The sequence below is a fragment of the Magnolia sinica genome, chromosome 6 (genome assembly GCF_029962835.1).
Source record: "Magnolia sinica isolate HGM2019 chromosome 6, MsV1, whole genome shotgun sequence".
NCBI lineage: Eukaryota > Viridiplantae > Streptophyta > Magnoliopsida > Magnoliales > Magnoliaceae > Magnolia > Magnolia sinica.
The window spans coordinates 66,317,558-66,330,768 of NC_080578.1; the positions used below are offsets into that span (position 1 = coordinate 66,317,558).

At 38.0% G+C, this 13,211-nt stretch overlaps 2 protein-coding genes across 2 annotated transcripts; one reads left to right on the top strand and one right to left on the bottom strand.

Moving 5' to 3' along the window:
- The first annotated feature begins 2,071 nt into the window (after window positions 1-2,071).
- On the top strand, window positions 2,072-5,531 carry LOC131248822 (1-aminocyclopropane-1-carboxylate synthase-like). The gene is made up of 4 exons (XM_058249292.1): window positions 2,072-2,263; window positions 2,374-2,505; window positions 2,989-3,149; window positions 4,276-5,531. Exons 1-4 carry the CDS (start codon window positions 2,087-2,089, stop codon window positions 5,279-5,281), a joined length of 1,476 nt encoding a protein of 491 aa, XP_058105275.1. The 5' UTR covers window positions 2,072-2,086; the 3' UTR covers window positions 5,282-5,531.
- Window positions 5,532-7,576: 2,045 nt separating this feature from the next.
- LOC131249640 (probable LRR receptor-like serine/threonine-protein kinase At1g53420) lies at window positions 7,577-11,682 on the bottom strand. The gene is made up of 4 exons (XM_058250428.1): window positions 11,649-11,682; window positions 11,327-11,564; window positions 7,884-7,990; window positions 7,577-7,713 (listed from the first exon to the last, which is right to left on the bottom strand). The coding sequence occupies exons 1-4, from the start codon at window positions 11,680-11,682 to the stop codon at window positions 7,577-7,579; spliced, it is 516 nt and encodes a 171-aa protein (XP_058106411.1).
- Window positions 11,683-13,211: the final 1,529 nt, after the last annotated feature.

Here is a 13,211-nt window from a genome sequence, read left to right on the forward strand (position 1 = left end):
AGAGCTCGCCTTAAGTCTTGAGCCTAAAACAGACAGATCTAAATGTCAATTAGACCACACTGCAAAAAGCAGTGAGGGATTGAACGTATACCATTGAAACCTTTGGGGGTCACAGAAGTTTCAGATCAATATGAAAATTGTTTTTCCTCTTCATCCATGTATTTGTGACCTTATTAACAGATTGGATGGAAAATAAACGTTATGATGGGCCCCACACGAATTTTTTAACGGTGAAAATCATTCTCACTGCTATTTTTGGTGTGGTACATTTGAGCTTTAGAAATTATTAATTTTTTGTTTAATACTCTAAAATGATCTTATAAAATTAATAAACGGTGTGGATATAATAAATAATTATGGAACCCACGTAACTTTGTTCTCATTTGAACGGTTCGTAAAACTCGGAGATCGAGGAGCGTCGGCGCTAGTCTTCGCACGACAAGTATCTACACCAGCTATATAGCTGGTGTGTGGTACACCAGCCAATCCGCTTCCAACGCGGACGGCCTGCGAAAGCCTTTGTCGAGAACTTCCCGTGACAGGAAGCTGGGTGGCCCACCGTGATGTTTGTGGGAAATCTACTCCGTTCATCCATTTTGCAAGATCATCCAAGGACATGGGTTCAAAAATGAGGCAGATCCAAAATTAAGTGGGCCACATTACAAGGAAATAAGGACTAAATGTCTATAGTTTAAATATTCGTGGGGCTACAAAAGTTTGGGATCGGGCTAATGTTTTTATCTTTCTGCAGTTCATCCGAGTAGGGATTTCCCCGTCCACTATCCTGTGCGGCTAACTTGAGTTTTGGATTTGCTTATTTTTGGGCTTAATTATTAGAATGAACTAAAGAATGGATGAACGGGGTGGATTTTTAGGGCATGGGCCTAAAAATGAAGTGGATCCAAATCCCAGGTGGACGATACTACAGAATCTGTGGTAATTGAATGCTCCCACCATTAAAAACTTCATAGAGTGAACCATAATGTTTTGGTGATATTTATTCATAATCTAACCTGTGGATAAGATCACACAAATCTGGATGAAAGGAAAAATCAAATATCAAGCTTGATGCATAAGGCTTGTTTGGCCAGGTGGATTGGAAGGGATTGGATGGTATTGGAAGGGATTGGAAGTTAAATTCTAGGATTGGCCGGGCATACCAAACAAGACTGGGTGATCTAATCCCAGGATATAGCAATCCCATGGATCTTAAGACAATCCACCCACAACACCATCGTCACCTTTAAATCCCATCCAATCCACCCTAATTCGTTCAAAATTGCCTAGGACGTGTTTGGGTCGAGGGATTGGAAGGGATGGGAAGGTTTAATCTTGGGATTGGCCGGGTGTGCCAACAGACTCCATATAGCAATCCCGGGAAGTAGCAATCCCATGAATCTTGCACCAATCCGACGCAGCCATTACCTTGAAATCCATGCCATCCACCCTAGTACCGTTCAATCTCTTCCAAGTCACCCGGTCAAACACACCCTAATTTTAGTACCTGACAAGAAGTTTTTAATGCTCAATCAACAATGTTTCCTACGGTAAGGTCTACTGAGATTTGGATTTGTTTCAAATTTTTTTTTTTTTTTAGGTCATGACCTAAAATGATCTAAAAAAATGGATGGACAGCCTGGATATATAATACATACATCAGGTAAGTGCCGAAGCGACATGGGTGAGACCGAGCCGCACCTAACCGGCTCCTGTGGATTTGTCACACGAACGTCAACGTGGCCCCACCAAGGTTCCTGTCGGAGGAAGTTCCTGCGAAAGCGTTTTGCAGGCAATCCTCGACCATAAATGACCACCCATTTTGAAGAACTCCATAGGCAGGAATTTCAACCTTTCGAAGCGTCTTTCTTCCCCCTTTACAATAATACTTCCTTCCCTCACTGTCTCTCCATTCCATTGCTCTCTCTCTCTCTCTCTCTCTCTCTCTCTCTCTCTCTCTCGTCTTTCTTCTCCCTTTACAATAATACTTCCTTCCCTCTCTCTCTCCATTCCATTGCTCTCTCTCTCTCTCTCTCTCTCTCTCTCTCTCTCTCTCTCTCTCTCGTATTCTACCCCTTCTCACTCCTCCATGGCATTGGCCCCTAACAACGGTCACAACGCTGCCCTTCTGTCCAAGATAGCAACTAACGGTGGCCATGGCGAGAACTCGCCGTATTTTGATGGGTGGAAAGCATACGAAAGCGATCCTTACCACCCCACCACAAACACTCAAGGGGTTATCCAAATGGGTCTTGCAGAAAATCAGGTTTTCTTTTGACTCCTCTTCCTTATTTTATATGACATTAGTTGTATACGTTTGGATGCACTATCCATTTGGATTTCAATAATTAATCTTTCCTCCTTTTGTGTTTTCAGCTCAGCCATGATCTTATAGAGGATTGGATTAGGAGAAACCCCGAGTCGTCGATTTGCACACCTCAGGGTTTATCAGAATTCAAAGATATTGCAATCTTTCAGGATTATCATGGGCTGCCAGCTTTCAGAAATGTAAAGAACCAAATCCTCTTCTCTTTTCCTTTACTTCATAGCCAATAATGCTCTATAATGCGCTTGGTGTGTAGTGGGTATGCTCTAATGACTTTGGTACAAAAAAAAGTCTATGGTTCTAAAGGACAGTGGCTATAGACAAAAAATGTGGGGTGGTCATCAGGCAACATTGTCCATTTATTCATTTTAGCATTTCTCCTACATTATCTTTACAATATGAGTTCAACGGCGTCAAACAGTCTAACCAAATTACCAACTACAAACCCTACATTGGATCAGTACGTTGGTGCCCACCAATATGATGTCACCTATTTTATATTCATTTATTTTCAGTCAGATGAGTCTTACACTACCACTCAAAATCTACTAGTTACTACTGCTAGAATCATCATCATCATCATTGGGGACCACTAGAAGTGTTTTAATGGTAGCTTTTTTGTAGTTGAAATGAGACGATAACATGGCTTGTAATAATTCGTGCAGGCAGTGGCCAAGTTCATGGAGAAAGTGAGAGGAGGGAGAGCCAAATTCGATCCTGATCGGATTGTTATGAGCGGTGGGGCCACCGGAGCTCATGAGCTGATCGCCTTCTGTCTGGCAGATCCTGGAGAAGCGTTCTTAGTCCCCACTCCTTATTATCCAGGGTATGAAATTTTCTTTTCTTTTATTTTTAATTTTTTTTGTCTCATTTCCATTCTTTTTTTTTTTTTTTGGTAATGGGTAGAGAAGCTGTTGCAATTTAGGTTGGGTGCATAATTGGACGAATTAAAATCCAAAGTAAACGCCAGATTGGCCTTGTTTGTTCTATCATGCAACCCATAACCATAGATTAGGAAGAAATATGTGGAATTATATTCGTACCCTACGAAATTGATATTTGCACCTGTAAAAGGGATAATTTGGTCATCATCAGTTCTTTTTTTTTTGCACAATTGATGCAATGAATACCAAGCTGCCCATGCAGTGTGGTTATAACTATCAATTTTGTGGGTGAAAATGTCATTTTAATAGATTACTAGATCCTGCTTGAAGCCCTAGTGGGGCAATAATAATGTTTATATCAACATCATGCCAGATGCGGTTGGAAGGTGAAACAAATACTACCCTTAGTCAACGATTACAGTTGTAGCTTCACATCCGATGACATCATATGCTCGTCCAGCACCATTTATTAGTGGGCCATAAGAGACTCTTTCTCTTATGAGAGAGAGAGAGAGAGAGAGAGAGAGAGAGAGAGAGAGAGAACTTTGATACTCTGTCAGAGTTTGGATCCTTGATACGCTGGCGATGGGAAATTGCACACGTCGCATACATGTAACTTAAATTCGTCTGCATTTGGATCGCTTGTAAGCCAGATTTGATATTTCCACCAAAAAGATTGATGTTTCTGGCCCAACAAGCAAATTTGGCCACTACAAGGGTTGTTAAAAAACACTCATAGAAAAACTTACTACAACCATCTTATACGGTTGGAACTATCAATATTAGACGCCTAATTATTATTTGACTTGGCTTAATTCAAAAGTGAATTGAACTCCATGTGTAAAAACTATGTTAAAATTCTTAGAAATCTATGTTTTACTTTACATTCGCTCTCCTTCTTCAGCACCATTAAAAAAAAAAAAAAAAAAAAGGTAACACTACCAGGAATTGAACCCTGGATCATTCACACACACTACATTGTCTCTACTAGTTCATCTAAGGTGCAGATACTCTTCATCACCTTTTTGGTGTGCTAACAGTTCAACTTACGGACTTGTTGAATTGCAGATTTGATCGAGACTTGCGATGGCGAACAGGAGTCCAACTACTACCAATCGTCTGCGATAGCTCGAATAATTTCCAGATCACCAGATCCGCACTTGAAGAGGCATACAAGAAAGCCCAGGAAGCCAACATCAGGGTAAAGGGGGTTCTCATAACCAACCCATCTAACCCATTGGGAACCATTTTAAGCAGAGAAACCCTAAAAACCGTAGTACGCTTCATTAATGAAAGGTGCATCCATCTTATCTGCGATGAGATCTACGCCGCCACCGTCTTTACTGGCCCTAATTTCATCAGCATCTCTGAAGTACTACTAGAAGAAACTGACTACAATCCAGATCTTATCCACATTGTCTACAGTCTCTCAAAAGATCTTGGCCTCCCAGGATTCAGAGTTGGAGTGGTGTATTCATACAATGACAATGTGGTGAGCTGCGCTCGCAAGATGTCAAGCTTTGGACTAGTCTCCACCCAAACCCAACGCCTAATCGCATCCATCCTTTCAGATGATGAGTTCGTGAATAAGTTCCTAACTGAGAGTGCTAGGAGGTTAGCAGAGAGGCATCGTATCTTTATGCACGAGCTAGCTCAAGTCGGCATTGGCTGCTTAAAGAGCAATGCTGGGCTCTTTTGTTGGATGGACCTGCGGCCGCTCCTTAAAGAATCCACAGTGGATGGGGAGATGGAACTCTGGCTCACTATTATCAATGTCTTTAAGCTCAATGTTTCACCGGGCTCTTCTTTCCATTGCTCAGAGCCTGGTTGGTTTAGGGTTTGTTTTGCTAACATGGACAACGCGACCATGAAGGAGGCTCTTAAGAGGATCCAAACGTTGGTGTTCAAATCTAACAAGGTTATTGTTCCAACAATGAAGAAGCGAGGTTGGCAGGAGAGGAGTCTTCGACTCAGTGCTCAAAGATTTGAAGAAGTATTGATGACCCCACGCATGATCATGTCACCCCACTGTTTGATGTCACCGCATTCGCCGCTTGTGCAGGCTGCGAGTTGAGTTGTTTGGTAGGATTTGATTTAGAGATGAGGGATGAGTTCAATTGTATACACATCCCCTTAGGTTATTTGTTCATTCTTTCTTGTATGCATCCCTAATAATAATTGATTTGTTCATTCTTTCTTGTATGCATCCCTAATAATAATTGATTTGTTCATTCTTTCTTGTATGCATCCCTTAATAATTGATTTGTTCATTCTTTCTTGTATGCATCCCTAATAATAATTGAATCGCCATGGCTTGAGAGGTTTGATATGCTTAATGAGCTATGATCTGCTATATCAATTCTTCGCAGCTTCATCATTTCCATAATCTAAGCCTCAGCTCAACTAATTGGGTTTGGCTACACGAATCCAATTCTATCATTCCCTTCTATAAAGGCCATATCTCGCTTAAGCCACATGATGAAGAGCATGAATTGGCAGGCCCTACACCATACCAAGAAGATGTAAATCACTGGTGAAGGGGATCCAATGGAAGACGCACTGAAGTGTTAGAATGGTTTGGACTAGTCTAATATTGGGACCCAAAGGATAAACAAGAGTTGAGATATCCTTGCTCTTCCTCCATCTCATGTTGTCATGCCCCAAAATGCGGCGCCTGAGTATGAAGACCCCGATCCCATGTTCTAGGGTAAGATATAAATATAATACAAAAATCTTATACAATCATATACAACCCATTACAAAATATCAAGAACAAGATATAAACTCCAAATCAAACCGTTGTCTACCGAAATAAAATGTATCATCAATGTCTCATGAATAAATCATCACCACTACAACAAAGTGGGCCTTTCCCAGTGGTCAGAACTGCCAGTATAGACCCAAAAAACCGCCAGCAAAGGTTTTACCCGCCATCATACAAATATCGGTAAAGGATTTACCGGCGGCAAGTAGATAAAAAACTACGGATAAAATCCGTAGCCATTAGTAGCGTAGCTTTTAACATATGGCTATGAATTAAATCCGCAGCCATATGACTTAGGCTACAAAAAATCCGTAGCGATAGAGAAAATCTTTCTAAACAAAAAAAAAAAAAAAAAGAAAAAAAAAAAAGAAAAAAAAAGAAGAAGACAAGAAAAGGTGAACCTGATCATGTATCAAATTCATCCAACAACCATAAGAGGGAAATGGGTCAGTTCACAAAAAACACAAGAATACCATTTTATTAAGAACGTGCAAGTTCGCAAGCAAAACATGCTAGAAGAATAATATTGCTAGTTGCTATTAACTTAATAATTTTATCTACAGCAGAATCCTGGGCCAGAACAGGTCAGGAAGTCAAACATCTATTAGGAAGATCCTAACAACTAATCTTTTGGCATTTTTAGGTGTGTGGACAACTGCTCTGTTTCTCTTCTCCATAGTAGGACACAACAAACCAATGATCCTAACAAACAATCTTTTGGCATTTCTTACTTGTTCTACTTTACTACCATTTTCACATCTAGCTCCAACCATGACTATTTTAACTGCTGCTACATCAACATTCGCTTTTCACAGGATCAAGAATAGAAATTATACTGGGTTTTGCTCAAGCTCGTACTTGTACACTTGGAGCATCTTACAAATTGAATATGATAACAGATCCCTAATGTATAAAATCAAGCAAGAGACACCTTAATAACAGTGGCTTACTAGTTGATGTTGAAGCACTTGGTCATTTCCATAGCAGGCAAAGTGGCATTCCCCCTAGCCATGGAGAAGTAGACCTCAAACCCAAACTTCTTGGATGAACCCAAATGATTTTCTTTTCATGAGAGGTAAGTTGTAACATTGTTGCACCATCCTCCTCCCTAAGAGAGAAAAAGGAACATGATTTTAATCATGCAACATCTACACCTACTCTATAAGTGAATTAAATACCTCCACAGATGAAATACACAAGAAATTCAAACCAATTTTCAAGAAAAACAAAAACAGTTGGATTGATAATACAGTATAGCATCAAGAAAATAATTTGTGGAATTCCCTGAAAATTTCACAAGCATAATGGTCATGACAAGCTCCAGTATACTATATATTACTAGACATAGCTACATCTAATTATCTAATTATCTAGATATGGATTTCGCCAGAGTGACATCACAAGCACCAGGAAGAAACACTAATTACGTCAATTATATCAAATTTCTTTACAAAGTATCAATCTTATTAGCATTTATGCAGTGAAAACTCTCAAATAATCTAGTTTAAGATCAATTACAAATGGCAGGGAAGAAATATAGTGGATTAAAACTGTGAGAGAGCACAGAATTCAATCACAAAACTCTTCAATGAGAGTATATACAACTCACAGTTTCCATGGAACTGGAAAGAGATAAGAGTGTGGAAGTTCAATCACCTCAAGAGGCAGTACATCTGTTGCCAAAGCACGGTCATCAACAACGAGGGGATTCAGACCATCTGAAGAAGTAAGCACATGAACACCTGCCAAAAGTGGCCACTAGCGTCTCATAATGGCAACAAATGGAGGTAAAATAGTCACTCTTTTGCTGATGGATGAGCCAAATGCAGAATTAACCATAAATAATCTTGATTTTCCAATTAACAAGGACTTCAAATTTGAGCTGATATCTACAAATGCATCAAATAGATACCTTCTGGAGGGCAATGAGAATTGCTGGGCCTTTTCCTTTTGCAAAGCCCACAACTCCATAATAGTTGCCACAAGCTAACATGGAGTGTACTTGACCACTTGTCCTTCCTGAAACAGGAAGTGAAGAGAAAGATCACATACAATGGAGAAATGAATTTAATTCCTAAGAAAGAACCCAAATAAAAGAGAAAGGAGCATCACCTTTGTAACTTTGCAAGTCCGATTTACATTGATTAGTTTCATATCAAAGCCCTGCCATTATTCTAGAAAAAATTAGAAGTTCTCAAGAAGAATGAAGTAAACAAAAGGTTGGTGCAACAAATGAATGACTTGCAGCTTAGATAAAAGGTTTCACAAAGAATTATAGAGAAACTTTCTGAAGCAGAGCTCATAAGCACAGGTGAAAAAGAATCATATCAACTAAAATACAATGCAATTAAAGATGAAATAGATGGCTATAGCAAGCATCCATCATAGGAAGCATTAAGAGATAATAGGAAAGTGATTTTTGCCAGAGGGCTTACACAAATGTCTATGTTGATAGTGAACTGTTGGCAAGTTAATCTTAAACAATCCACCATCATAGGAAGCATTTTAAGGAAAGGATTTTCTCCAGAGGACTTATAAATTTGTCTATGTTGACAATTGCTGTTAGTAAGTAATCTTTCTTTTTTCTTTTTCTTTTTCTTCTTTTTTAACATTGTTGGCTGCTTAGGTGGTCAGATATGACTCATGGCCATTGCAACATTAAATGGGATGTGATTTGATCGTCCATTGATCCTTTTGATTGATGACCAATCTATGGTCTAAAGATTCATCCTTTTTTAAGGGTTTCAAAACCTTTAATTAAGGTCTATTGAAGTTCATCTAATGGTCAGATTGAGTGGTTAGATCTGCTAGCCATAAGCCATCCAAGTTGAGGGCCAACATATTAACAGTTTTGATCATCAAAGTGAATAAACAGAGGAGGAATGCCCTATCCGTACAAACACAAAATTCCTCTTTTATTTTGTTTTTTGTTTTTTGTTTTTTTGTTTTTCTCTAAAGAAAGGTAACAGAAGATTAAGTGCATGATTACACGAGTGCATCCTACAAACGTTGGTAGGAACCTGCTCCAACCTATCATTGATGAGGTTACAGGGAGTTGATGGCATGTCAAGTGTTCAGTGTAGATGTTTAGGGTAGCAAGTAATGGAACTCCCAAAGGAAAAATCAATAACAATATGATATAACGTTGAAAAGATGTGTTTGACAAATTGAATTCTTTATCAGAAATGATATGCTAAAAGAGATTTCATAAAGAAAATACGAGGTGGAGAATAACAGAATCTGCTTGCTTGCATTTTGGTTGTCATTGTACTCAACCTGAAATAAATCCCTATGTTAATATCAAATTAGAAGATATAAAAAAGAACAAAAGAAGTGTATTCATTTCTAGGAAAGAAGAAGATCACTAGGAAACAAAAATTGATGTTTCGAGAATCTTAGAGATGAATCGTTTTAGCTTTTTAGTAGGTACATGGGGCAGTTGTAAGAAGCAAGAATTAATATAAGTTATGTGAGCTAATCAAAGCAGGCATTGCGCCATTCCCCACCTGGACATGGGAACAACATTAATAAAGAAAAATAAGAACCCAATTCAAGTAAGAAAGAAATTCTGCATCAACTGTAGAAAAATCAGAAGATAAGAGAAACCCATGTCAGAAATATTAAGAAAACTTTTATTTAATGGAGCACATCGAAGGATGACGGATCATTCTTACCAGTGAAAACAAATTTTTAGAAGCTTAATAGAATGCCTTTTCATGATCATTTTAGTTTGGGAAATAAATCTGAATTACTCATATGGTTCTAAGAAAATGATACCAGAAAATGCCAACTGAATTAAATAGATATTTCGTATTTAGCATGAACAATTTAATGAACTAATCATCAATGAGTATCAGTAGCTATTTGCCCACGTCTTGCTTTTTTCCCAATTTTATATATTCCGGCTCAACGTTAACAACAACTAAAGGCACTGGTTCACAGATTTTTATAGCTGGATGTAGATCCTTTAAATGCCCCCACTTGGGCCATCTCAGTAGGCCTAGAAAGAAGTGTAGATGTCATAAAATAAACTGACAAATAAGAAAGAATCTTCTACATAATGATCACAATAATAGTAGTAAAGGAACAAATTTCGAAAGTTGAGAATCTATTAGCATTGATAGATCATGACCATCTGATTCTTTGAAGCCATTAAAGACTAAATTGACAATGGATCTTGGTTGTTGAACACTCTTAAACAATAAAAAGAACCAAAATAGATCTTTTTTTTCTTTCTTTTTTCTTTTCTTTTTTCTTTTTTCTTTTTTTGGAAAGAGAAATTTTGAAGGAGATTTACTTGCATTACTTGCATCGAAGGAGATTTCGATCCTCAAACGTCCAATGCTCCTGAGCTATCCTTGTACCATTTGAATAGAGTAATTGAAGGAGATCTAGAGCCCCGTGTTGAAGTTTTTCCTTGAATGCTTATAAGAAAATTAGATATATATTAATACAAAGACATGTTCTTTTGACTGGAAAGTACATTTTTGGGTGTTCCTTTGACTACAAGAGGACTACTCTTTCATGTAATTAAAAAAAAAATAAAATCAAGCTAAAATATCACCCCACAGAGACAAAATTAAAGTTGATAAGAGATTCGAAATCCTAGAAATTTCAACTCTTTCATCTCGTTAGCATCATTTTCAGCACAAATTTAGTAATTAGCTGAATGAATTATTTCAAAAAAGAAAGAGCAGTAGATTTACAAAATAACATCAGTACAATCCAGACAGCATTCCCTAAGTAGAGCTGAAGGCCAATTTCACAAATAATTACCATGTGAATGACCCTATCCTTAGAATAATTCCCATTAGCTACCCACTGGACCATCTATTTGGGTTGCATCCAGCGGGCCCTTAGATAATGAGTCCAAAACTGTTGATCTTTAATGGATGACATGCACAGTTAAGTATCCTTGGAGAAGCAGCTCCCGAACAATGTGCATTATTCACCATTTAATCTGTACTTATACGAATGCTTATTGTATGATTGCAGACACCATCTCATTTTCTGGTTAGTGCCGATATTGATGTGATTTTGGCTGTTAGCAGCACTGCTGCGATGTCATGAGTCAAACAAGTGGTGCAAACTTCTATCTCATTTTTGTTGATCTATTCAATTTATGTGGTTGCCTCATTCAGTTCCCCATTTTAGATTGAAACTTGCTGCTACTCCGCATAGGAGAAATTCTTGATAGGCACATGGCATTCACCAATTTCCCAGAATGCTACTTCAAAAGATAAAACTAAGAAATGTATTGAGTTTTATGTCTGAACACAGATGGATATTATCATTAAAGAGTATGAAGGTATGGTTTCCATTTCATAATGAGGAAAATTGTGTATGATGACTCACATGGTTCCAGCTACACAAGTGCTGATGTGGGTCTTCTCCTCTTCACCAAGCCTTGCTAGACCAAAGTCAGATATCCTTGGTATAAGATCCTGATCAAGCAGTACATTGGTGGCTTTGATGTCTCTATGAACAATTTTCAGTGTCGATTCTTCATGGAGATAAGCTAGACCTCTTGCTATACAAACACAAATCTTGTGCCTTGTTGGCCAATCAAGTTGCAATTGATATTCTTCTGGGCCTATAAATCATCCAGTTAAGAAAAAATGAGTCATATTACTTCCTGTTGCATCCGTACTACATGTACAAAAACAAATGAGCTCACCAAACAGAGCACAAGCAAGGCTATTATTTTCCATGTACTCATAAACTAGCAATAGTTAATCTCCCTCGATACAACATCCATAAAGTTTTACAAGATTTGGGTGTTGCAAAGTAGATATCATGCCTATTTCAGTCACAAATTCATGGCTTCCTTGCTTTGATTTGGATGAAAGTTGTTTCACTGCAATTGAAGTACTGTTTGATACTAAACCCTGTAATATGGTAATATAAGAAGTTCTATTACCTTTTACTTGAAATATGTTGGTCTCAAAGGTAATTATATATCAGGATAAACAGTGATTCCGTAGTATGCCTTGTAAACAGAACCAAAACCACCTTCCCTAAGCTTGTTTGAAATGTGAAAGTTACCTGTGGCAGCTCTAATCTGTCTTAAGGTAAACAAACTGGTTCGTAGATCTAAATCTCTGAGATCTGTCCACCAGACAAAGTTACACATGAATGTCTCAAAAAAGTTGATAAATTCCACATAGTTTACTAGAAAAGTGCAGTCTGTGCATGATTTATCACACATGAATTTGTATTAAAGCTCATTAGCCGTCCATGCCATCCAGGAATGTCTTGTATCACACTGCTTGACTCTTACAAGCTCCCACATTGCTTGGTTAGAAAGACAGGATTCTTTTTTTCTTCTTTTGGTCAAGATTCATATAACGTGCTAGATGCCATGGCACATTTGTACAATTCCCAATCATGGTTTAAAAATTGCTAAAAAGGCTTAGAATTGTCTAAGTTGTATCACTTTAGTCCGAAATAAAACAAGTCACCAAACCAAAACAAAACTTAAATGAACCAACACGGACCAGTTGTACTTGTTTCTGTCCAACATCAGAAACCTCTATTTAAATTCACACTCAGAAACCTCTATTTAAAACCTATCTACAAAAGTACTGAAATGTACCATAGAAACGATGAACTTATCACCCAAAGAAAGTCACAGCTACCACAAAATCAATGACCAAGCCTTCCGATTTCCGAGCTGATATCGTAGCAGACCAAGAATATTTGGAAATGCACGGAGTTCACTTGTGAGATCTGCCCTGAAAATAACTGTAATAGGTTGCGTACATTTAACATAGGGTTAAAACAAACTCAAGGAGATCAATTTGTCAATCAAGACGGTGATGAAAATTTAGCATGGTCAAGCATCATTCACATATCCAACCACCATGATCATGACCTAGCTTCTCTCATATTGATTACTTGATGAATTCAACAATTTCAACAGGAGGCGACATTAAAGTCTATCATCAGTGATTCCCAAGGGATTCGGTAATGGTAATGGCTGACATAATGGTTGTCCATGTGACTGTTGCAATACAAATCCTATTTTGCCAAATGTGTAGGATCGTTAGGCAAATGCATTGATTGGAAAGCAGAGATGTCCTTGCATTAAGTGCCTGTAATACCTAATTTTTGAATTTCGAATCCCTAATTGGGGATTTTCAGTTTTTAATCTATAATCCACAATTAGGGAATCGACACTACAAATCCCTAATTAGGGATTTGAAATTAAAAAATTCCCAATACACAAATCATTGCACAA

What these genes read in the sequence shown, in the direction of transcription:
- LOC131248822 (XM_058249292.1), top strand. Translation starts at nt 2,087, where the DNA reads ATGGCATTGGCCCCTAACAACGGTCACAACGCTGCCCTTCTGTCCAAG. An exon ending in TGGGTCTTGCAGAAAATCAG is followed by an intron (nt 2,264 to 2,373) that starts GTTTTCTTTTGA and finishes TTGTGTTTTCAG; the next exon opens with CTCAGCCATGATCTTATAGA. An exon ending in CCCACTCCTTATTATCCAGG is followed by an intron (nt 3,150 to 4,275) that starts GTATGAAATTTT and finishes GTTGAATTGCAG; the next exon opens with ATTTGATCGAGACTTGCGAT.
- LOC131249640 (XM_058250428.1), bottom strand. Translation starts at nt 11,682, where the DNA reads ATGGAAAATAATAGCCTTGCTTGTGCTCTGTTTG. An exon ending in CCTTGCTTGTGCTCTGTTTG is followed by an intron (nt 11,565 to 11,648) that starts GTGAGCTCATTT and finishes GATGATTTATAG; the next exon opens with GCCCAGAAGAATATCAATTG. An exon ending in TTCTCATTGCCCTCCAGAAG is followed by an intron (nt 7,714 to 7,883) that starts GTATCTATTTGA and finishes CACTTTTGGCAG; the next exon opens with GTGTTCATGTGCTTACTTCT.